Raw genomic sequence first — 23729 nt, 5'->3', positions numbered from 1 at the left:
CAAGAACAGGACAGACGGGCTCAAAAGTCTAAGTTCAAAAGGGGCATAACTCCCAGAAAAATTATTGAATCAGAATTTCCTGGGAAAATGCACATCTACACAGTGTTTCCTTATTAACTACAAAGTTTCACGAAACTTTGTTGAGCGGTCTCAGAGGAGTTGCGCTGACAAGAACAGGACAGACGGTCTCGAAATTCTTATTCAAAAGGGACATAACTCTCAGATCAAGAACGATACCACTTGTGCATGAACATTTTTACATGAAATATTCGTCAAGAATACCATTGTAGGGACTGTACAACCACATTTTGGAGAATTATGACCATTTCTGAATATGCATTGTAATCCTGTTAACCACAGGAAACAAAAACACATGATTTGAATGGACATCCTTTCAAAATAAGAATATTTAAAGTTGAGTGCCAAAACAGGTATAAATTGCACATTATCTGGCTTAGAAAGGTGTAATGTGAGTTAAAGGGACTGATTCACGATTTCCCCCCCTAAATTTTGTTTTTCACTTTAAATGATCAAAATCTACAGTCTAATATGTTTAGTAGGTTTCACAAAAAAATTTAAGGTTATTCACCATAACAGAAGCTCATTATAGAGAGTTTACTATTTGTTTTGAAAACAAAGATTGGGGTGTGTTATTGTTTACGAAGTTTTCAAAATGAATAGATATTGATCCAAGATTATTATATAAATCACATCTCAGGTATACTATAGGTAAAATGTGTCATTTAAAAGTTAAAATTTGTGATTGTACAAAATGAAAGTGCTTTAAATTACAAAATTAACGTTTCACTGGTTTGTTTGTTAACATAAAAATACTCGAGTCTTTGTTCACATAACACAGATTTAAGGCTAAAATATTGCTCTTATCCTTTTATTCAGATGGTCCAAATTTTGGTTGTCAACATTAAATGAGTTATATTTTTAATTTTTAACATCAAAAATGAAAAATGTTTCTTTCGAAAAACGTGAACCAGTCCCTTTAATAGCATCATCAAACTATATCAATTATTCTACAAAGGCCAGTTGTGTTTAAATATGTTTGATATATTCAATACTTGAGGTAGAGTATACAAATGTTAAATAATTATAATTCAAACACAAGTAAAACATAAGCAAAGGAAAGAAAAAAAAACAACAAATAAAACTGCACCTTTATGGGGCCACTCCGGGGGCATAAACAGATAGATATTAACAACAAGGGGAGTAGAAGAACCACAACATACACCGCCCACAGCCAAGGTCTTTCATCTGCTGCCCCCTTCATTGCAGAGAAATATCCCCAAGCCTTAAGAAGGAAAAACAAAAAAAACATGCAGCTGACTAGGCTTAATACACATCACAGGGGAAGTACCGAGCCTCCTCACAGTCAGGAACCCCCAGTAACAGGGCTTCCCATTACATGTTAACTGTTCAGAACAGTTACAATGAAGAGGCTTTGTACTTATCCACAAACCCTGCCATTCCAATTTCCTGAAGGGATCCAGGCAATAGAAGGACAGGTTGCTGTGGAATCATTCAATTTCTGGGGGAGTTAATTTTCGTGGATTTCAAAAGTACCAATATCCCATGAATTTCAAACCACAACAAAATGCACAATTACCAATTACATAATGTTTCAATGTACATAAAAGCATATCGATGAAATTATACCCCAACAAAACTGTAAAATTTTGGTAATCCACGAAAAGTGGCCCCCAGGAATTTAAATGATTCAACAGTACACACCAATGTGCAACATAAAACATGACCGCTGTCTGCACCAAAAGATGGCTCATCTTCACCCGGATACCACACTGCTCATTACCAATTTTTCTTGGAGTATACAATGCATGTGCATGTATTCTCACAAATACAAATTTTCTCTCGATAGGTGTATAAATATCTCAGGAGCTGAGACAGAGGTCATGTTGGTGAACATGGATGCTGCTGTATAGTCCACGGTGAACTTAGGCCTTACCTCAGATTTAGACATACAACAGTATGCAACAATAAGAACTATGGGTAAAACCACCACTACTAAAATGAGAGCCCACAACCAGGGTCTCTCTCTAGTAGCATCACTGATGGCATCCACAACGCTTCGCTGTAACAGATCATAATCATGTTAATATGTACATCATGACAATAAAATAACTACATTCAATGTATAACGATATGAGCATAAAACAATTACTTCTGTCAACATAATTTATCAATTTAATCACATTGAATAAAACTGCAATGAAGTTTTTATGTTGCTTCATTTTGAGCATATCTCAAGATATTTCTACAACTGGGAAAAGCTTGTTCTCAATAAAAGCACTGGAACAAGCTCTTGTTCTCAAGAAAATAATTTTGTCTCGGATCATTATGCTTTGAGACACATAACATTCCAAGAGAATCTTTACCAGCTGTCTAGCTAATTAGACTTTGCCACTAATGGATATAATGTCTGTCTTTTTGTTATACATATCTACTTCTTTGTACTTATTTACCTCTCTGAGTCTATCTGTCAAACATGTACTTATTTACCTCTCTGAGTCTATCTGTCAAACATGTATTTATTTACCTCTCTAAGTCTATCTGTCAAACATATACTTATTTACCTCTCTGAATCTATCTGTCAAACATATATTTATTTACCTCTCAAAGTCTATCTGTCAAACATGTATTTATTTACCTCTCTGAGTCTATCTGTCACACTTATTTATCTCTCCCGAGTCTATTTGACCTAGTTACTTACTCCTCCAAATGAGTTTGACAGAATCCAACACAACAACTCAGTTCCTGAGTGACCAAACACTTTATACTTTCAGATCAGTATTGTCAGCATCTGACACTACATCTCTAATCCAGATTGATCTGGATACTTACTCCTCCAGATCAATATTGTCAGCATCTGACACTTTATCTCTATTCTGGATTGATCCGGATACTTACTCCTCCAGATGAAGCCTTTTCTGCTCTTGATTTGACCTGGAATGTTTGTTCTGTCCATCGCTCTGCTACCACCTTGTCATCTGTGACCAAAAAGTTGTCAAACACTATCTCATCATTCATTGACCATAGCTCTAACCCCACTGCATTCTGGAAGAGACCATCATAGAGTATTTATCAATCACTTAGTGATCAATCAATTATACAGCATAGAGTATTTATCAATCCCTTAGTGATCAATCAATTGTACAGCATAGAGTATTTATAAATCAGTGATCAATCAATTGTACAGCATAGAGTATTTAACAATCCCTTGGTGATCAATCAATTGTACAGCATATAGTATTTATCAATCACTTAGTGATCAATCAATTATACAGCATAGAGTATTTATCAATCCCTTAGTGATCAATCAATTGTACAGCATAGAGTATTTATAAATCAGTGATCAATCAATTGTACAGCATAGAGTATTTAACAATCCCTTGGTGATCAATCAATTGTACAGCATATAGTATTTATCAATCACTTAGTGATCAATCAATTATACAGCATAGAGTATTTATCAATCAGTGATCAATCAATTGTACAGCATAGAGTATTTATCAATCCCTTAGTGATCAATCAATTGTACAACATAGAGTATTTATCAATCAGTGATCAATCAATTATACAGCATATAGTATTTATCAATCTCTTAGTGATCAATCAATTGTACAGCATAGAGTATTTATAAATCAGTGATCAATCAATTGTACAGCATAGAGTATTTATCAATCCCTTGGTGATCAATCAATTGTACAGCATATAGTATTTATCAATCACTTAGTGATCAATCAATTGTACAGCATAGAGTATTTATCAATCCCTTGGTGATCAATCAATTGTACAGCATAGAGTATTTATCAATCCCTTAGTGATCAATCAATTATACAGCATAGAGTATTTATCAATCCCTTAGTGATCAATCAATTGTACAACATAGAGTATTTATCAATCAGTGATCAGTCAATTGTACAGCATAGAGTATTTATCAATCCCTTAGTGATCAATCAATTGTACAACATAGAGTATTTATAAATCAGTGATCAATCAATTGTACAGCATAGAGTATTTATCAATCCCTTAGTGATCAATCAATTGTACAACATAGAGTATTTATCAATCAGTGATCAGTCAATTGTACAGCATAGAGTATTTATCAATCCCTTAGTGATCAATCAATTGTACAACATGAAGTGTTAAATCTGTCATGTTTATGACTAAACTCATGTAAATACACTCTGTACTTATGCTTTCCACTTAATTTTGCAGAAGATATCACAGTACGATAAATTCACAAACTTACAATTGGAGTCATTTTGTAAGGCTCGAGATCTTCAAAGAAGTTTGGATTAGGAATTCTTCTGGGTTTCCATACACCCTAAAAAAGAAAGTTTCCTTCCTTAAAATCAGTTTTAAAGCAAACTATGCCTTGAAAACAGATTTTTCTTTCTGAAACACATTACTTGTTGCTTTTGGTTTTCAAAAATTGAACACAAGGATCCGGTATGATTTTTTACTTCTGTCAATTATTGATTCATTGTTAATTAATTCCAAAACATCTCCTAGAACTGATGGATTTTCAGGTATGTTACAAATAAATTATCAATAAAGAACTAGAATTATTTTTTCCCTAATAAATTGAAGTTAATGATACTAAACAAAAAGACATTCTAAAAGAAGCAAAAGATTCACATAGAATTATAATGCTACATCATGTTATGAAAATTTCATTTTATATTGCGTACATACCTGATTGCGCTATGTGCTTGCTCCATTCTACATGAAGTCAAACACTGAAAACAATGGTTGACATTAACTTCCAAAATTGCCTTAGAAAATACCTGATAATTAGGGTTATCTATCATAGGCGCTCTCCATTTCCCTTTGTACTTTGGATTTTTTATCATTGGTTGTTCCCACTTTCCACATCCTGGGGCATCTTGGCATTTAGGGTTCTCTGCAAAGTTTTAGTTATACACAGCATTAAAAAGACTTGTGTATAGCTGAGCTGAATATATCTAATCATCTTGTTAATGTAATGTTCATTTGTATCACTAATATAAGTAGAACTTACCAATGAGAGGAGCCTCCCATTCACCATCCATCTCATCATCCCTAGACAAACCAAAATTTGTAATGCATCAATAACAATCAAAAGTAAACCATGTTCTAAATATTCCATGTACCTTGTGAAGCCGCAAGATATGTGCATGCGAGTCTTTCACAGAAAATAATGTCAGTTTTCATTACCAATCCTTGGGTTTTTCTGCATCAGGGTCAGGTGTAAGTTTGTTTTCATCCTCTAGCCATCCTTCAGGTTTGGTTGCTTCTATGTCGACTATTTTCTCTGGTTCATTTTCATCCCTGAACAGTTGGATAATATTTACAATATCTAGCATATATTACAAATAGGGGCACAAGTGGACTATGAAATTACACCATGGTTTTGGTTTCTGAAAAGATTCAATATCAGTGTGTACATTCTGTAGGTCTTACCAATCATTCGGTTTCTCTGCATCAGGATCTGGTATCCTTGAAAAATAGGATAAGAGAATTATAAAAGAAGAAAAAAAATGCATGTTCATGTTTTATCCAATCCAATTTCCACTTTGTAGAAACTTTACAAGAAAACTTACTTTTCCCTTTCATCCCAATCTGCCGGTTTCTTGTCATTGGGGTCTTCAATTTCCTTTGGAGGATTCACTGGTGGGCTGAAAAACAATTGATGAAGTGATTACTGATAAAGCTTACATGAATGTATGAGAATGTATTTAGTGTTGCACATCCTTTCACAGAACTTCTCACATAAATAAGCACTATGGTAAAATTCAGATTTTTGTGCCGATTAGGAAGATGTAAAAAAAAAATTGTCATTTTGGAGGTGACAATAAATCCACCCCCACCCCCAAATAAGTCTGTATAGTTACCAGCCCAGAACCACCCCAAATGTTTTTGTCAAATTCATACTAATTTGATTAAAAATGAAGTAGAAACTGTTTTCACAAACACTTTTGTATATATCACGAGAGCTGTCAGAAGACAACAGGTCACCAAGTTCTGTCAGAAGACAACAGAGGTCACTCAGTTCTGTCAGAAGACAACAGAGGTCACCGAGTTTAGATTGATTAACACATACGGACACCTGAGACACGTGTTATAACAATAACTCACACATACGGACACCTGAGACACGTGTTATAACAATAACTCACAAATACGGACACCTGAGACACGTGTTATAACAATAACTCACAAATACGGACACCTGAGACACGTGTTATAACAATAACTCACAAATACGGACACCTGAGACACGTGTTATAACAATAACTCACAAATACGGACACCTGAGACACGTGTTATAACAATAACTCACAAATACGGACACCTGAGACAAGTGTTATAACAATAACTCACAAATACGGACACCTGAGACACGTGTTATAACAATAACTCACACATACGGACACCTGAGACACGTGTTATAACAATAACTCACAAATACGGACACCTGAGACGCATGTTATAACAATAACTCACACATACGGACACCTGAGACGCATGTTATAACAATAACTCACAAATACGGACACCTGAGACACGTGTTATAACAATAACTCACACATACGGACACCTGAGACACGTGTTATAACAATAACTCACAAATACGGACACCTGAGACGCATGTTATAACAATAACTCACAAATACGGACACCTGAGACACGTGTTATAACAATAACTCACAAATACGGACACCTGAGACGCGTGTTATAACAATAACTCACACATACGGACACCTGAGACACGTGTTATAACAATAACTCACAAATACGGACACCTGAGACGCGTGTTATAACAATAACTCACACATACGGACACCTGAGACACGTGTTATAACAATAACTCACACATACGGACACCTGAGACACGTGTTATAACAATAACTCACAAATACGGACACCTGAGACGCACGTGAGACACGTATTATAACAATGACTCACACATAAGGACACCTGAGATGCGTGCTATAACAACAGCACTCAGTACATTCTCTCCTAGCAATAGGGCCGACACAATTCATTGTGTTTTCAAAGTGCATCATATCCTATCAACAAACCTAAAAACGCTTCTGCCTACCAATCAAAATTTTTAATGAAGATTTAGAAGAAGGGCAAAACAATGTTTTTAAAAGGAAGACTAAGCACAAAAAACTTGGCGTCAAATGAAACCTTTTTAACATTGTTTTCTGCAAAGTGACCCTGCACAATGTTCAGCTTTTACAGACATTTTGAATATTTTTCCCCCCAAGCCCACCCTCTCTCCTTTTTTTAACATAATTTCTGATAGCTCACATCCTTCAAAAGGATATATCATCACCCATCTCTAATATCCCCATCTTCCAACAATTTTCACACAATACCACCAAATTTTTACATTTTCATGAAATAAAAAAGATATAGGATTAAAATGAAAAAAGAAATAGGATTTACAGTCAACATACATGGTGATCATGCTGATCGTGCACTTAACCACATTTCCATTTGTACTGGGCACTGATTTAAAAATAATCTAAGATTTTTCTGCATGAGGATTGCCTTCAACATTGATTTCAAGTACAGTACCATCTATCACAGATTGCATTAAACACTTGCATTCCCACAAGAGCTTCTTATTTCAAACAACTGTTTGGGCACATGATGTACATCAAATGAAATAAAAGTAAAAAACATCATGTCTCCGACTTACCTGACATCGTCCAATAAAGAGCCTTCCTTAACAACAGTACCATCTACCGAAACCTCAAATGTGTTGTCCGGATTCACAACTGTAACATAGTACAAAACCTTTACTGAATAAGACTCGTTATCTTCATTACATGTACAGTGTAGTTAGTTATGAAACTTCCAGTTGTTAACGATTCCTCTCATTAAATCACTGATGATGATTATTCACAAATTTCAAAGGACACGAACAAAATGAGTATTTAGAGACTGTAAATCCCAAGGGGTGAAGTGGTCACCCAGCAAACTTGTTACTTATATCTACATTAGTAATTTGTAGTTGAGGCCACTATTAAAAAATTGTTTGTTGGGCGTTTGCCTACCCTACCCCTTTGATGATGGGTAGGTAGGTAGGCTTTTTTTTTGGGTCAGGATTAATTTTTTTTCGTGCATTAAATATTGCTCTCCCACATACGTCAGTGCTGCTGGAATTTTTTGTACATCGTCTACATATATCTGTATATTTGTTTGCTATATTATATCTCTTTATTAGCTAAGTTCTTTGTCATTAATTAAATATGATTTTAAATGTACATATGTGCCAGCCTTATCATATTCAGCTCTATCATATTTATATAACTGCTTTTGTATATAACAACACTATTCATCAGTACACCACTTTGCACCACTTTATAAATAAGAATTAGTTTTGCTTTGCACTTTTGTATTGTTCTGTGTATGCACCCTTTAGTTCTTAGTCATCCTCTGCTTTATGTTAGTAGGCATGCAGTGTTATATATTCCATTGAACATGTCTGACACATGGAGCTAGTGTGACAACTGTTTTATGTAGATTTGAAATTTCTAAATGAAATATATAAGTACTGCTCTACAACATAAAAGCATGATGAGTGGATTTTATTTCAAAGTTTTTCTTGGGTATAGAATGTAAAGTAGCAGTCTGAAACATTGAAAACAATATGGATTTTGTATCTTTTTTCAAATTCTAAGAAAAGCTTTGGAATAAATGTTAGATGCATTTCTGCATGAACTATTAACCAGGCACTGCAAGCATCGTGTAACCTGATGGTTCCAACTAGCATAGAATCTGTTATAATGGCTTGGTTTGAGAAAATAAATTTAACAGATATGTACTTCGACATGTGCTCTATGTTGTGTCTACGTTCGTCAGCCGCAGTTGAATCCGTGTCAAACTCAAGCAGTCTATTGGCTTTGCTTCGTTCCTTTGAATTTTTAAACTCTATATTTACGCATAAAGTTGCGTACGATTTTGTCCTCTTCAGGTCGGACATTTTGAAACAAACCATCAAGGAAGCGCTTGAAGCGAAGCGAGGTGACTGTCAAGCGCTTTACTGACTCGGATGGCTAAAATCCGACTCGAACTCGGTTCTGTTCCGCACCGGACAATAACCAAAAAAAATAATCGCTTTTGGACCAATCAATTTTTTGGGTCGGCTACCTTTTGAGAGGGTCGGGCGGCTAACGCCCAACAAACAATTTTTTAATAGTGGCCTGATAGGTTGATACAGAAAGTTATGATTTGAAACTCGGAAATTATCGTTAAATTGTGTTGCTCAATTGTGAATTAAATTGTTACTTCATTGTTGTGTCTCTTCTCAAGTTGTTTTTTTTTTCATTGAGAATTGACACATCAGTTCTGGATAGAAGTTACCTAATGTAAAACACTTGTATTTTACTGAACATGATTGAATAGAACATTTACCAAGAGAGTATTGATGAGTCTTCTTGTCAGCAAAGTAACTATCTAGGGAGGCAGTGGGCTTCTTGGAATGTTTTTCCTAAATCAGAAGCACAGTAGATTAACATTACTGATAATAATGCCACAGAATAAAAGGAAATGCGTACCATTGTGGTAAGTATTTTCCTAGTTTGAAATTAACATGGAAACGTACCTCTATTTCACCAGTCTTTGGATTTTTGTGTCGGAAAATGAAGTGAAGCTAAAGAATACATAAAAAATGTAATTAAATTATAGAAAAGAATACCATTATTATCAACATTTAGCTGTACACATTCACCATGTTCACAGCAAAAGAATACCATTATTATCAACATTTAGCTATACACATTCACCATGTTCACAGAAGAAGAATTCCATTATTATCAACATTTAGCTGTACACATTCACCATGTTCACAGAAAAAGAATACCATTATTATCAACATTTAGCTGTACACATTCACAGCACAAGTTTATAGAATACCATTATTATCAACATTTAGCTGTACACATTCACCATGTTCACAGCACAAGTTTATAGTTTTGTCATGAAAATCCATTTATTTCTTTTTGCTGCACCAAGGAAGAATAATTTTCAATGTACATGCAAGTACTCTTTGAAGCTACCTAATAAAATTTAATACCAGTTTTTTCTCCTTGTGAAAATTAAGACCGATTCAAAATTTACATAAAATGAAAATTTATCAAAAATAACATAAACTTAAAGAAATTCATATTCTTTTAATCTGTGCAAAATGGAGGCCAAGGAGTATGTACATGTACATGTATCTCTGATGAACAATTAATTGCACTATGGACTGCATCCTCGTGGTCGATATTTTTCAATATGTTAAAATCACTTACTATCATAAAGATAATTCAAAACAAAGGATTAGATTTTATAACATATATCATTGTAATATAACATTTTCAATGGGATTGTTGAAACTTCCCATAAAAGTATGAATTGACAGGGATAGACATTAACTGTTGTCCGATTGGCCAAGACAAGTAAAAATCCAATGGGGTAAATGATTATTTCCATACAAAGTGTGATTATTATAAGGCTGAAACGATTCATCAAAATATCGATACTGTTTAATATTAATGTTCGATTCATTGCCTCGATCTTCAGTTCGATATGTTTTTTAAAATTGGGATTGGTAAAAGACATCAGGCTTGTCCTATACATACCATTTTTACATGCATGAGGGAGAAAATTGCGTCTGATAATAGCCAGACTGTTGTTAGCCTCGAGTCTGACAAAAACAATTATGAACTTAATCAGTTAAAACTACAGAGCCAAGGCATGTTACCGTTCAGCGGTTCGGAAACAGTTTACTTTTGAAATTAAGACTGAATCTTTGTAATTATTTTTTTCTTCAAAGTTATTATTCGTTTCTTTTATAAAATGTATCGTATTGAAAATATTGAATTAAGGCATAAGTATTGCAATATGTATCATGAAGTGCCTTAGGGGGAGTATCGTTTCAGCCCTAAATTATCATAATAATTGTGTTCAAGCTTGATGAATACAAAATATTAGAAAATTAAGTCAAACTCCTTACATTTTTTGTTTTCTTCACCGAATCATTTTTTTTTATACTAGCGATGACCCATTGTAGTAGATCATATCCTATCAATAAGTCATTCAGAATAGCATAAACTATCCGACATACGACTTATTTTAGTCATGTTTGTGAGAAAATGGCAGCATCACAACCATCTCTCTAACTCTAAGTATTTTAGTAAGGTAAACGCTCAGAAAAAAGACGATAAAAGAAAAGACTATTTTGAAAATAAAACTACATTGGCATTAAAGGTAAAATGTGAGATTCAGGTGACGTGATAATCCTAATTTTTGGGTTTATCGCAATTCACCTTTGAATTAGAACGCGTTGGCCGATATAGTATTGCGTTGTGTGACGACACAATTGAATCTGTTTGTAATACAGTTGCGAAATGCAACAGAAACTCTCATTGGTCCATATGTATAAGTCCGCCTAAATTCCCTTATACGGGAGTATAGTCGGCATTTGAAAACATGACGGCCAGATGGAAACAAACTTCAAAGGAAGAAAGAGAAAAAGTTGTATTCTTGTGTTGTTGTCTCATAAAGAAGTAGATACAGTTTCTAAAGTCATTTGGCCCAAAATATCAGTGATTTCACTTGGAGCTCAAACCCTGGCATTCAAATAAAGAATGGATTAGCAAACCCAAAATCCGCTCAGTTTGATCAGCAAAATGATTTATGTCATATGACGAGAGCTAGAAGTTGGCATAAAATTGCAAAAATGCCATTTTCAATGAAAATATCCACAAATTCAGGTGGTTTTCTTTTCAGAAAACATATAGCGCATGCGTCGAGCAAATTCATATTCAAGTATGTTTTTCATCTTAAAATGATACACAATATATATCATTTTTATTTTGCTCGACAAATGCGCACATCTTTTCCTGAGCAATAATCTGTATGACATATGACAGTTTTCAGGCTTATTTTGAAAAAAAGGCGGGAAATGTCTTATTCATGATGTCATAATGCTATCCAATTAGAAATATCATACTGATTTTGTTGACATAGTATACCTGGTATATATTTTACTTTCTTAAAACGCTTATTAAGGTGAATTCCAGACACATTTTATAAAGAGAAAATTTTTGGGCCTTTTTATGTATACAATTGTACCTTGTTCTTTGATATCAAAAAATTTCTAACATATTTTCCTACTATACCTGTGTCCAAACATACCTTCAAATATTTATTAAAGCTCCATACGACCCAAAAACTCACAGCTTTTGATGATTTCGTTCGTTGACGCAGCCATGTTAGGTAGCCAGTCAATTCGAATCCCGGTTCATTTCCATACTAGCACAATAGCATCTAGATGTGAACTAATACTCCACAAATATTTAAATAATAAATCATCCCAGTTCCATTAAATGATAATTATTCAAATAGCTAAACTCATGGCAATGCGGCTTTCATTGGTCTGGGTCGGTCTCCATCTCTGCCACACGAGTGTTAAGGACCATAATGGGCTTATGTAGCATTTTCGTTAATCAAGAGCTTACATGTATTTCACCTTTACAAAAACTGTATCTTTTAATTTCTATTAACTATTTGTGTTGATAATTAATGAATACCAAATACATAACTTACAACCAATTTTATGAATAGATACATGCACCAATAGCAACAGAGTTCGAATTGACCAGCTACCTAACATGGCTACGTCAACAAACGAAATCATTTGAAGCTGCGAGTTTTTGGGTCGTGTGTGGCTTTAATGAATATTTGAAGGTATGTTTGGACACAAATATAGTAGGAAAATATGTTAAGATTTTTTTTTTATTGAATTTATGAGACAGCAACACAAGAATACACCGATAACGCGATATCAGGCCTCAACCGTGCGCAGCTTTTGGTGCCCCGTAAATCGAAGGTTTTTTATAAGAGCTGGATCTGTAGCTCTGTTCCGTTACAATATTTTTTCAGAGAGCTACACAGTTCTCCAGCTAGCCCTAGTAATTTTCTAATCCGTCCATCTTATCTGATCACCGGTCACCTGAATCAGCTTGAGAAAGTGGGCGGGCTGTAATCGGCCAATGAAAAGTCTTGTTGTATTACATCAAACATGTCATTCAAACTGCTCGATCATCTCATTCAATTGTGTCGTCACACAACACAATACTATATCGGGTAAAGCGTTCTAATTCAAAGGTGAATTGCGATAACTGACACTGACAGAAATCCATGTCCTCTATTGCCGGCACTTTGTATTTTCTATACTGGTAACACAATTTAAAGTATTGTGGAAATTTTATTGAATTTTGGAGTAATGACTAATTTGTTGCATATATTTGAAACTTTTTTTTAACTGAAATAATACATTGAGCATTTGAATCAAATTCATGTATCAAAACTTCGCCCCATGTCACGCCTTTGTCGATTATTTTGCGTTGAAAAGATCTATTTCCCTACAATAACCATTGTAATTTTCTTATCTATAATTTTGAATGACAGTTTTTTCCATCAATTTCATTCAACTACAATAATGCAACTTGTATTGCATAATTAACAGGTATAACTTCTTACATTGGGGAAGAAATGAAAACTTGAAAGAGGGAAAACTATTTTAAAGAAAGGAAAACTTAGCTACTCACCAATTGAAAGGAGAAAATTAAAAATTCTTATGGCAGTCTAAAAAAAATTCGGACACCAAGTTTTTCATTTGGACAAGTAAAAATTTGAGTTTACTTAAAGGGCAAGTGAGATAAAAATTAAATGTCCATCCTTGATTGATTCTGTCAAAGTAATTTTACTCTCAGATATTACACACATATATGTAAGTATGTAAAACATAATACAGAACCACCCACCTTGTTATCTAATCCACACTTGTCAGGACCAAACATAATGGTGTAGGGGGTTTTGTCGTGAAATTGTTTCTACAAGACAAAAATGCAGACATAAACATACAGGTATAAATGAACAATTTTGATTCGTGATAAACATAATTCATTATATCTAACCAGTTCAAAATATGTTTTAAAACTAAAGGGAATGAAAATCACTTGACTGTAAGCGTGAATTCATTATAAGTGTGTTTGCTGTAACTGCATTTTATTGCATATGAAATATTTTGATTGTTAAATTTCTGTAAGTACACAGGAGATCAAATTAGTTTAAATGTTTGATAGCATGGGAAGTAATTTGTCACTATAACAAAGACCAGGAAACTACCCTCAAATAAAAAGACCAAAATACAAATGAAAAATACAAACCTAAATGAAGATGGGGTTTTATTGAAACGTCATATTTAAAGATCTGATTGACACAAATATAGGTATAGATACTGCCAAGGTTAGTAAATTTGATTTTTTCTGATTTCTTTCTAATTGGATTTGAGCAACCCCAAACTACATTCAAACAAGAGGCCCACAGGCCTTATCTGTCACCTGAATACTAGTGAAAAAGTATCACTACTTCCATGGGCTATAAAATCTAGAAACAATTTCCTGTTCTGAATATCTAAGGGCTGTTCCATTAAAACATATGAGGTACCCGGGGAAGGCACTTTAAAATTTGGGTAACCACCCATAGAAGCATAAAAATGTAATGAGGGACCACTCACAGAAGCAATTTTAGATAGTGCGGCACCACCCATAGAAGTGAAATAAATGTGAAATACACTTTTTTCTTTAAATTCAATATGTATGAATGATTATTTATAACCCCTGAATAGTGGTCTATTTTCAGATGTTCCCAGGCATGATAGTAAAGAGAAGAGTATCTTGGGTGTTATCACCATTCAAATAACTAGCCATCAATGAAGCTTGATCATAGAACCATCAATTTATTTTATCAAGACGGTCTTTCTTAAACATGATGAACTAAATTAATTTTATAAGTCTACCTGTTCATAAAAAGTCTAGTATTATAAATGTTCAAAAACAACTATTAAAAGTTTTAAAATTGACTAGTATTTTGAGTATTAAAAAACAAGAAAATGTGTCTCTTTACGTAAATAAAATGATATTCTATGTTTCTTAGTCAATATATAAATTTACAACCTGCAACTTAAGACTTGTGAGGCTCTATTCTACTGTTTTCAACAATTTCGATAAATTCCAGTTTCTCGATTCATATTTGTGCGCCATGTTTGATGTACTGAAGTTTCAACTTCCGATTGTCAAGTCATTTGCATATAAGGTAGTATTTACATCAATGGACAAGTATGGAGGCGAAAGCTATTTCGTCGGTATTGAAAAGGTTTGAATTTAATATCAAGTTAAAAACCGAACAACAGAGTGTAAATTCTTTCTGCAACAATATGATTTTCCTTTCTTTGTCGAAGTGGCTCAAGTAACTACATTTTCGCGCTGATTGTCAATGTTTAGCTTTTTCATTAGATCCACCTACGAGATTTCGCGATAACAAGCATGGCGGAGCAGAGAAGAATTTTGCATGCTGTACATTATATTTAATGAAAAACACCTTTATTTGACATGCCCGAGCACAAAGTTGGTACTCCTTTTGGTGTAACTGTAAACAACATTTGGGACTAATACACAGTGCAGAGTTTATTATCGGTTATTCATAAAATTATTTTGCACCATTACGGAGATCCTATGGAATTGTAGCCTCATCCCGAAAACGTCAGAATAAACAAAAAATTGGATAGGGCTACATTATTGCAGCTAGAAAAAATCAAAAACCGTTTCAATGGACCACGAGCACGTTTTGTTTTCCATTTTGGGCAAGGGAGATAATCCTAATTTCCGGTCGCTATAATTTTAGAGTCAAACTGGAAACGATAACCGGATCACGGAACCTCATCGACCGAGATAAAATGAAGACAGAAAATGGCGTTTATTTCACATTCTACTTTCAACCCTTCCTTTCCCTTGTTGCATTCCTCTCAGTTTCGGTAAAAAATAAAGATTTTATCAAAACAACCACCCACAGATGCAGTTTTCTGGCAGTAGGTACCCACCATATATGCAATTTTCTACCAATGACAAGCACCCATAGATTTTTTTTTAATTGCCGTCCCCGGGTACCTCATATGTTTTAATGGAACAGCCCTAAGCTAAATTCTAATGTTCAGCAACAATATAAAACAAGATGTGTTCTTAAAACTTCACTGCCTTCAAAAGTGAATACACTGATGAAAGGCTTTAAATAATAGCCTGTGTATTAACACTAAAACATTAAAACATATGACTAATTTGGACTCATCCTTAAGTCATAACCCTGGGTTTTGATTGAAATTCATCATTTTTTGTACATCCTTTTCTGCTATTTCTAAGTATGCATTTAGATTTTATACAGTATCAGCAAACTTACACATATATACTATATACTAAGTTTGGCCCCACCCTGGGGTCTGAACCCTTACTCTGGGGATCATCAGCTTTACAATATTGGTAAAAGACTACCTGCTCTATCCATTTAGTTTCAATTTAGTATCATCAGAACTAAAGAAGATGTTATTTAAGTGTTTTACACATAAACACTATATATTTAAGTGTTTTACACGTAAACACAATATAACAAGTTTGGCCCCATCCTGGGATCAAAAACCCTACCCCGTGGATCATGAAATTTACAATTTAGGTAGAGGCCTTCCTGCTCTACATCACCATGCATTTAGTTTTTCTTACACATGTTCGGTTCTTGAGAAGATTTTTGAAAATTGGTCAATTTTGTGCAGTTTTTGCACCACACCTAAGGCCCCAGGGGTGCTGGAGACCTGAAATTTACAATTTATGTCCCCCTTGTCCAAAAGATGCTTCATACCAAATATGAAAAGAATTGGAAAGATAGTTATCAAGAAGAAGTCAAAAATGTCTATTGTTCACACATTTAATAACTGACCATTTTGGCCCCACCCTGATCCCAAAACCCCTACCCCTGGGATCATTAAATTTACAATTCTGGTACAGGACTTCCTGCTCTTTCTAAATATCTCTGTAGTTTCAATATAGTATCAACAGCACTAAAGAAGATGTTTCAAGTGTTCTACACATGAACACTATCTACCAAGTTTGGCCCCGCCCTGGGGTCAAAAACCCTACCCCGGGAATCATGAAATTTACAATTTAGGTAAAGGCCTTCCTCCCCTACATCACCATGCATTTAGTTTTTCTTACACATGTCCAGTTCTTGAGAAGAATTTTGAAAATTGGTCAATTTTGGGCAGTTTTTGCCCCACCCCTAAGGCCTCAGGGGTGCTGGAGACCTGAAATTTACAATTTATGTCCCCCTTGTCCTAATGATACTTCATACCAAATTTGAAAAGAATTGGACTGTTAAAAATGTTCAATTGTTAACGCATGACGGACGACAACCAATTGCAATAGGTCACCTGATATTACTCAGGTGACCTAAAAAGTAAATTCTAGAATTCACTTGTCGAGAAGACAAGTAGATATTAAACATAATGTGAATCCTTGTGCCTTAGATTTGTTTCACAGAAACATAAAAAAACATTATCAAATTTCTAATGCCATGGGTTTCATTTTTTTGACAATAACTTTTCCAAGGAACATGTACTTTGTTCAGTTACAAAATATTTACAAGTGTAGCTTACCAAGTTTAACTTTGGATCTTCTGACAAAAGCTTGACATATGCTCCACCACAGTCAATACCATTCTGGTATCTCACCTCATACCTTTAACAGTGAAATATACATCTCAGCAAGTATCATGTTATGTCAAAGTAGTAGTGAGCAATGGCAGTTACTTTGAATTTAAAATATTCCATATTGTTGCAAGTTTCATAAATTAAAATGTTCAAAGTGTGTTATTTACTTACTGCACAATTAAAGGTTTGCCATCAAATTTAAAAGGCTTATTCAGATTGGAGGATACTGCATGATGCTTGGCTTTGGACTGTCAAAACAATATTCAAAACTGACGGTATAAAAATATTAAATCCATTTAATCCTACTATTTCTATTCTCATTTTACTTTAATTTATCACCTTCAGGATAAGACCCAGGTCTCCCTCTATTGCACTGTCCTTGGGTTCTTCCACATGCCATTTACCTGTAAAAAGTCAAATTGATTTCACATTTCATTGTGGGATGAAACGATCCTTCCTATTCATAAAATTTCACAATTTTAAAAAAATACTTTAGGTTTATTTACAAATTATTTCATTTATAATATTCTATTCTTAAGAAATTATTATGCCAAGCCAATACCATCATATTTAGAAATAGATTCCTCAGCCCCATCCTTCTTGGCTTGTGAGACAGTCCATCTGTACGAAAATAACCCAGCTTTATAAAAATAGTCATTTTCATTTGACGTTTACATGCAGAGCTCCAGATAATTTTTTACCATAAAGAGTATTTACTCCCTGATTTTCAAATCAAGAGTATTTTGCTTTTCAGAAAAATTCAAAAGTGTAAATTGTTAATTTACTGATTATCTTTTGCACAGAAGATGTCACCAGATATTAAAGTTTATACTAAAAGGCTGCTCCAGTTATTTACGGGGAAAATCCTTTGCAGTTCTTTTTATTAAAACTATTCATTGTCATTGGGAATTTGATATTTATCATTGATGCATTAAATTTGAATATGTCAGACACTCAGTCACATGATTATGATCCAATTCTGTATATCATTCGTCCACGATTGATAATACAAGTTTTTTTTTCTGTGCTTTCGACCGCACACTAACTCTTTAAGAAAGAAAGTATAACAAGTAGGCCAATATAATAGTGTTTTGAGTTAACTCTTCCAATTTTTCAAAATTGTGATTGTCATTACTTTGGGAGTGTAAAGCGTATTTACATTCGCTAATGGGTAATTGTACGCATGATTTTCAACTTAAATGCGCATTTGGTAAAATTTAATGAGTTTTACGCTGATATGCACCTTATCTGGAGCTCTGAACATGTATATGTATGTTTAACAATATCAAATGCCATTCTGAAAACACTCTTCCTGAAAACTCATTGATTAATGCAAAAGGCTACCATATTACCATTTTCCACTCTCTTCTACAATCTTTAATCGATTTCAAAACTTAATAACAAGTATTTTGTGAAAAATTCATGTGGAAATGAACAAATAATGGTGAAGAATAAAATAATCTATAATTTTTGGCCTCAGCTGCAAGATCTCTGGTAACAGAAGTGTTGTTTTACAGAACCCAGACTAGTAAATTTGACCATGAAATAGCCTAATAGATTGATTTAATTTTTCAAATATGTGTTAAAGTATATTGGTTATTAGGTGGCAGAGTAAAACATTTGCTGAACTTGTGAAAACATGATCTGAAAAGACATAGACAGCATCATGTTAAAACATGTACCTTTTAAAGTCATCTTTGCTGTTGAAGGAGTCTGCAAAGTGAACATTCTTTTCAACCGTTGGAGGCGTAAACTTTGGCTGTTGATAGTATAAAACACAAAATAAAGAGCTGTCAACAAAATGATGGAAATAAAACATCAGATTCATAACTACTGTGTCTGTATGTATAGCACTCGATTATTCATGATAATTTATGTACACATAAAATTGAGAGACTGACTCACTACTAACATTATTTGTAATTACTTCATATAGTTATTGAATACTGCACCAAAATTCGTACTCCAAAAAAAATATCAAAATAAGCTAGTGTTGAATAATCGGAAAATTTTCACAATCGGTCAAAATTGGAAGAACTGTATCGATCAATGATCGATATAATCGGTATTTACATGTAGTTAATAAATGTTTATTATTTCGGAGGTTAATTCTTTTTTGTTTTATGGATATGTAAAACATACACACATCTATTAGCCTATTAACGAGGAATGAAATGGGTGTTTCTTTCTATCCACAACATCCAGATTGGCTTTAATTTTAAGAAACATTCAAAATGTCCAGACATCTGACTTGGCTTTCCATGGGTAAGGATACATATCAAGTTATGATCAACTAATCCGATACTTCTCCGACTCTTACCCCTGCTTCAATATCATAACATGTGCATACATGTCACACTATACAAGCTGGGATAAGAGTCAGAGGAATCTCAGATAGTTCCATGAGGATGATAATATCGGAAGCCTTCTTCCTTTTCAAATATATTAATGAAAATGCATACGTAGTAAAGTATTCTTTTGTTAAAAATTTCGTAAATTCTACTGTTTAATGTGGATGACATTCCATCAAGACAACATCTTTTTCTGAGGTTTGGAGATAATTCAAATGAATATCTTTTAATCATACCACATTGTAACAAGATGAAGTGATTGCCAGCTGAAGTTACTTCCACAGTAGGAAAGTGAAACATTTTTAATGCTAAAATAACTATAGTTACCCATATACTTGCCTAAATACATATCTATATAGATTTTCATTTTAGCTGTGAGGATTGGCAATCATGTAAATAATAAACTTATAAAAACCAAGGACAGTGTACATCACAATAAAACAATGTTAGTGATGAAAAAATTGAAGGTTTGTGAAAATTATGTCTCACTGAATAATTAAGTTCCCGGGAAATACAGCTGAAAATTTACAGTATATATCGTAGAAGAGATAAAGTTAACCTTTTCTGGTTTGACGTCTTCATCCTCCACTTCCACTTGAACATCATCATCTTCTTCCTCCACATCAGCGAGAGCTGCCCCAATAAGACATACTCCGACAAATAAAACACACACTCTGTTAAACTTCATCTAAAAAAGAAAAGCAAGTGTACTTATGAAATTTGTTGAAAATAATTAATAATTTATCTATCACTTACGACATTTAAATCTATCAGTTATCACATTTAGAATGCAACTTATCACTGCATCAATCAGTGTCCTACATCACAATTGTTTAGTTTAAACAATATTTATTCGAAAATAATTCGATAATGTTTACAAACAATGTCTTATACATGAAATAGATTGAGAAATTTGTTTCTGTCAGATGAACAAGATTCCCTAAGTATGTCAGTGGTTGTTTTCTTCCCACTGGTACTTGTACCCATTCAATTGGGGAAAAATAGCATCAAAAACAAAAAAATGGGGAAATTTTCTACCAACGTATCGTACTTTCAATTTGATACCAGAACTGAACATTTTAGTTAACTCATACGTTTCAGACTAAGTAAATTATGATGTCAGTGGTCTATTTTTCGGCAAGGGAATTGGGTATTCTTAGTCTCAAAATTGGGGAAAATCAACGGTTGTTGGTATTGGGAATGGTACCGTTTATCAGTACCAGTTATATAAGGGGGAAAAAATGCTGTATGTCCATGGTTATTGGAATTACAAACACCCGAGACTGAACAAGCTGACTGAACAAGGAAATTCTTATATCCTTTTAACAGCCATAGCATAAAAATGCATTATGGCTAAAAGCAGAGATTGTGACCCCTGCGGTGGGCCCAAGGGGAGGATATCATAACATATTTGGATTAGTTCAAAAGAGGAAGTTGCATCCTATCAGTTGTTAAAATCACTAAGGTCTGCTTTTATTCTGTCTAATTTTATATATTCTTAAATACGCAACAAACATTTCCATATCCTTCAAAATTGGACCGGTAGTTTCCACTTGTTAGGCACACACAATCTAGGTGTCAACAGAAAGATAAAACTCAATAGGTGACAAAAGGAAGGATGAAAAGGTGCTATTGCAGTCTGTCACTCAACAAAGAGAACTTGACATTTGTCATGTATTTTCCTTTAAGTGATAGGCATTTAATTAATTTTCGTTCGCCATTGCAAACGACACGTGCTCTTCAGACAACTCTAATGCTCTTCAGCACCGGACGAGAAGACACGGCCACATCTGCAAACTGAAACTGCACCCTTTTAATGCAATATGATGTGCTCACCCTAACGGTGGTTCCGTCAATTTATTACACATCTTTATCAATATAACATACATTGATCCATCAACATGATCAACAAAACGCAACTAACTGATAAATTCAAATTTGAGAAAGTTCGGGTTAAGTTACCCGAACATTCGATATCCATCTATATGCGGTAAAACCTATTTGGATTTCTATATAAAAGATACACCTGAAGCTGTATAAAACTTTTTGTTTGCATGTGATGAGCTATATTAGATACCTTATAGGTTGCAAAATCAGAAATAATATTTCACTAAATAAGCATGACACCGGCCCTTCTGCGTCTGAAAAATCCTATGGTCCAAACGTGGAGCAATTTGATTGGTTTATATAAATGGGGATTGTAAAACAAATGTTGATTGGATAATTACAAAATATAGACAGACCGTACGTTTAATGTTCATATTTAATGATTAATAATAAAATAATAAAATCATTTAATCTGAAAACTATTGATTTTAAACATGATTTTTTTTTACAATGCCTGAAATATGGGGACTAGAACAAGAGCATTCCGCAAAACCTACATGTGGATAGTTTGTATAGATCTTATGTACATAATCCCCTCCCCCTTTCTAGAGTGAAATTATTTTTAAACAAAACCAATAATTTATCCAAAATATGTTATTTTCCCACCGATCATCCTCATAAATCGTTCTGAATAGTCAGTTCTACCCTCTGTAAGCTTTTGAGATGACCACTTGTGAGAATATAGAATCCCTCATTCGCATGCAGTCTAGGACGAAACTATTTGAAGATATCATCAATTCAATTATTGCTCTCTTTAACTGAATTATAATGCACGCATTAAATCAATTATTGCTCTCTTCAAATGAATTAATGCACGCTTCAATACGGAAGTTCCGAGTTCCCCAAGAGTTATTTCCCTTTGTCGAACTCTTCCGTAAATTATGACGTAAAATATGATGACAGTGGGTACATTTGCTAATTTCTGTCGTTGTATTATTTCTTAAAAGATGATATCCAGAGTTTCTGAGACCATCCTATCTCATGGGAAAGGCAACTTTAGTGAGTTTATGAGTATTGGATAACAAAATGGCTCAAACGTATGCCAAATTAACATAAACTCAAATAATTGAAGATATCTTCAATTATTTGAAGATATCATCAATTCATTTGATGCGCGCAACAATTGAATTAAAGATCTCTTCAAATAATTAATGATATCTTCAATTCTGAATTATTGCGCGCATCAATTGAATTGATGAGAGCATTAATTCTTCAGCTGATTTGATGCGCGCTTTAATTGAATTAATGATCTCTTCAAATGAATTAATGATATCAACAATTGAATTGATGCGCGCTACAATTCAATTGAAGAGAGCAATAATTGATATAATGCGCGCATTAAATCAATTGATGAGAGCAATAATTGAATTGATGCGCGCATTAATTCATTTAATGAGAGCAATAATTGATTTAATGCGCGCATTAATTCAATTATTGCTCTCTTTAATTGAATTAATGATATCTTTAATTCATTTGAAGAGAGCAATAATTCTTTTAGAGAGAGCAACTATATAATTAAAGATATCTTCAATTCAACATATCCACAATTGAATTAATGATATCTTTAATTGAATTGTTGCTCTCTTTAAAAGAATTGATGCGCACATTCATTCCTTATACAAAAGCATTGTAAATGATTTAAAGATATCTTCAATTGAATTAAAGAGATCATCAAATTATTTATACCGAGCTCTAAATTAATTATTGCGAGCAATATTTCTACGAAATTGATGCTCTCATCAATTGAATTGAAGAGAGCAATAATTGAATTAATGCGCGCATCAAATCTATTATTAATGGTCAATTGTGGATATGTTGAATTGAAGATATCTTTAATTATATAGTTGCTCTCTCTAAAAGAATTATTGCTCTCTTCA

At 33.7% G+C, this 23729-nt stretch overlaps 1 protein-coding gene across 6 annotated transcripts in view; it reads right to left on the bottom strand.

Annotated features, from left to right (window-relative positions):
• Positions 1-22154, bottom strand: part of LOC125681977 (calnexin-like) — a 30113-nt gene extending 7959 nt beyond the window's left edge. The window contains exons 1-20 of one of the 6 annotated variants that reach the window (XM_056154565.1): positions 22043-22154; positions 20525-20653; positions 19297-19373; positions 18177-18235; positions 17954-18018; positions 17786-17862; positions 17561-17642; positions 13845-13913; positions 9635-9682; positions 9445-9520; positions 7727-7805; positions 5616-5690; positions 5476-5511; positions 5230-5343; positions 5054-5094; positions 4821-4936; positions 4283-4357; positions 2938-3084; positions 1976-2101; positions 1169-1303 (exon numbers count right to left, since the gene is read on the bottom strand). In XM_056154565.1, coding sequence (XP_056010540.1) covers positions 1169-1303; positions 1976-2101; positions 2938-3084; positions 4283-4357; positions 4821-4936; positions 5054-5094; positions 5230-5343; positions 5476-5511; positions 5616-5690; positions 7727-7805; positions 9445-9520; positions 9635-9682; positions 13845-13913; positions 17561-17642; positions 17786-17862; positions 17954-18018; positions 18177-18235; positions 19297-19373; positions 20525-20653 — 1626 coding nt within the window. In that variant the 5' untranslated portion in view covers positions 22043-22154. The remainder of the gene's footprint in view (positions 1-1168; positions 1304-1975; positions 2102-2937; positions 3085-4282; positions 4358-4820; positions 4937-5053; positions 5095-5229; positions 5344-5475; positions 5512-5615; positions 5691-7726; positions 7806-9444; positions 9521-9634; positions 9683-13844; positions 13914-17560; positions 17643-17785; positions 17863-17953; positions 18019-18176; positions 18236-19296; positions 19374-20524; positions 20654-22042) is intronic. The other 5 variants (XM_048922337.2, XM_048922338.2, XM_048922339.2 and 2 more) reach the window with 5 other exon arrangements.
• Positions 22155-23729: the final 1575 nt, after the last annotated feature.

Source organism: Ostrea edulis, chromosome 2, assembly GCF_947568905.1.
Source record: "Ostrea edulis chromosome 2, xbOstEdul1.1, whole genome shotgun sequence".
NCBI lineage: Eukaryota > Metazoa > Mollusca > Bivalvia > Ostreida > Ostreidae > Ostrea > Ostrea edulis.
This window is presented reverse-complemented; position numbering and strand designations above follow the sequence as displayed.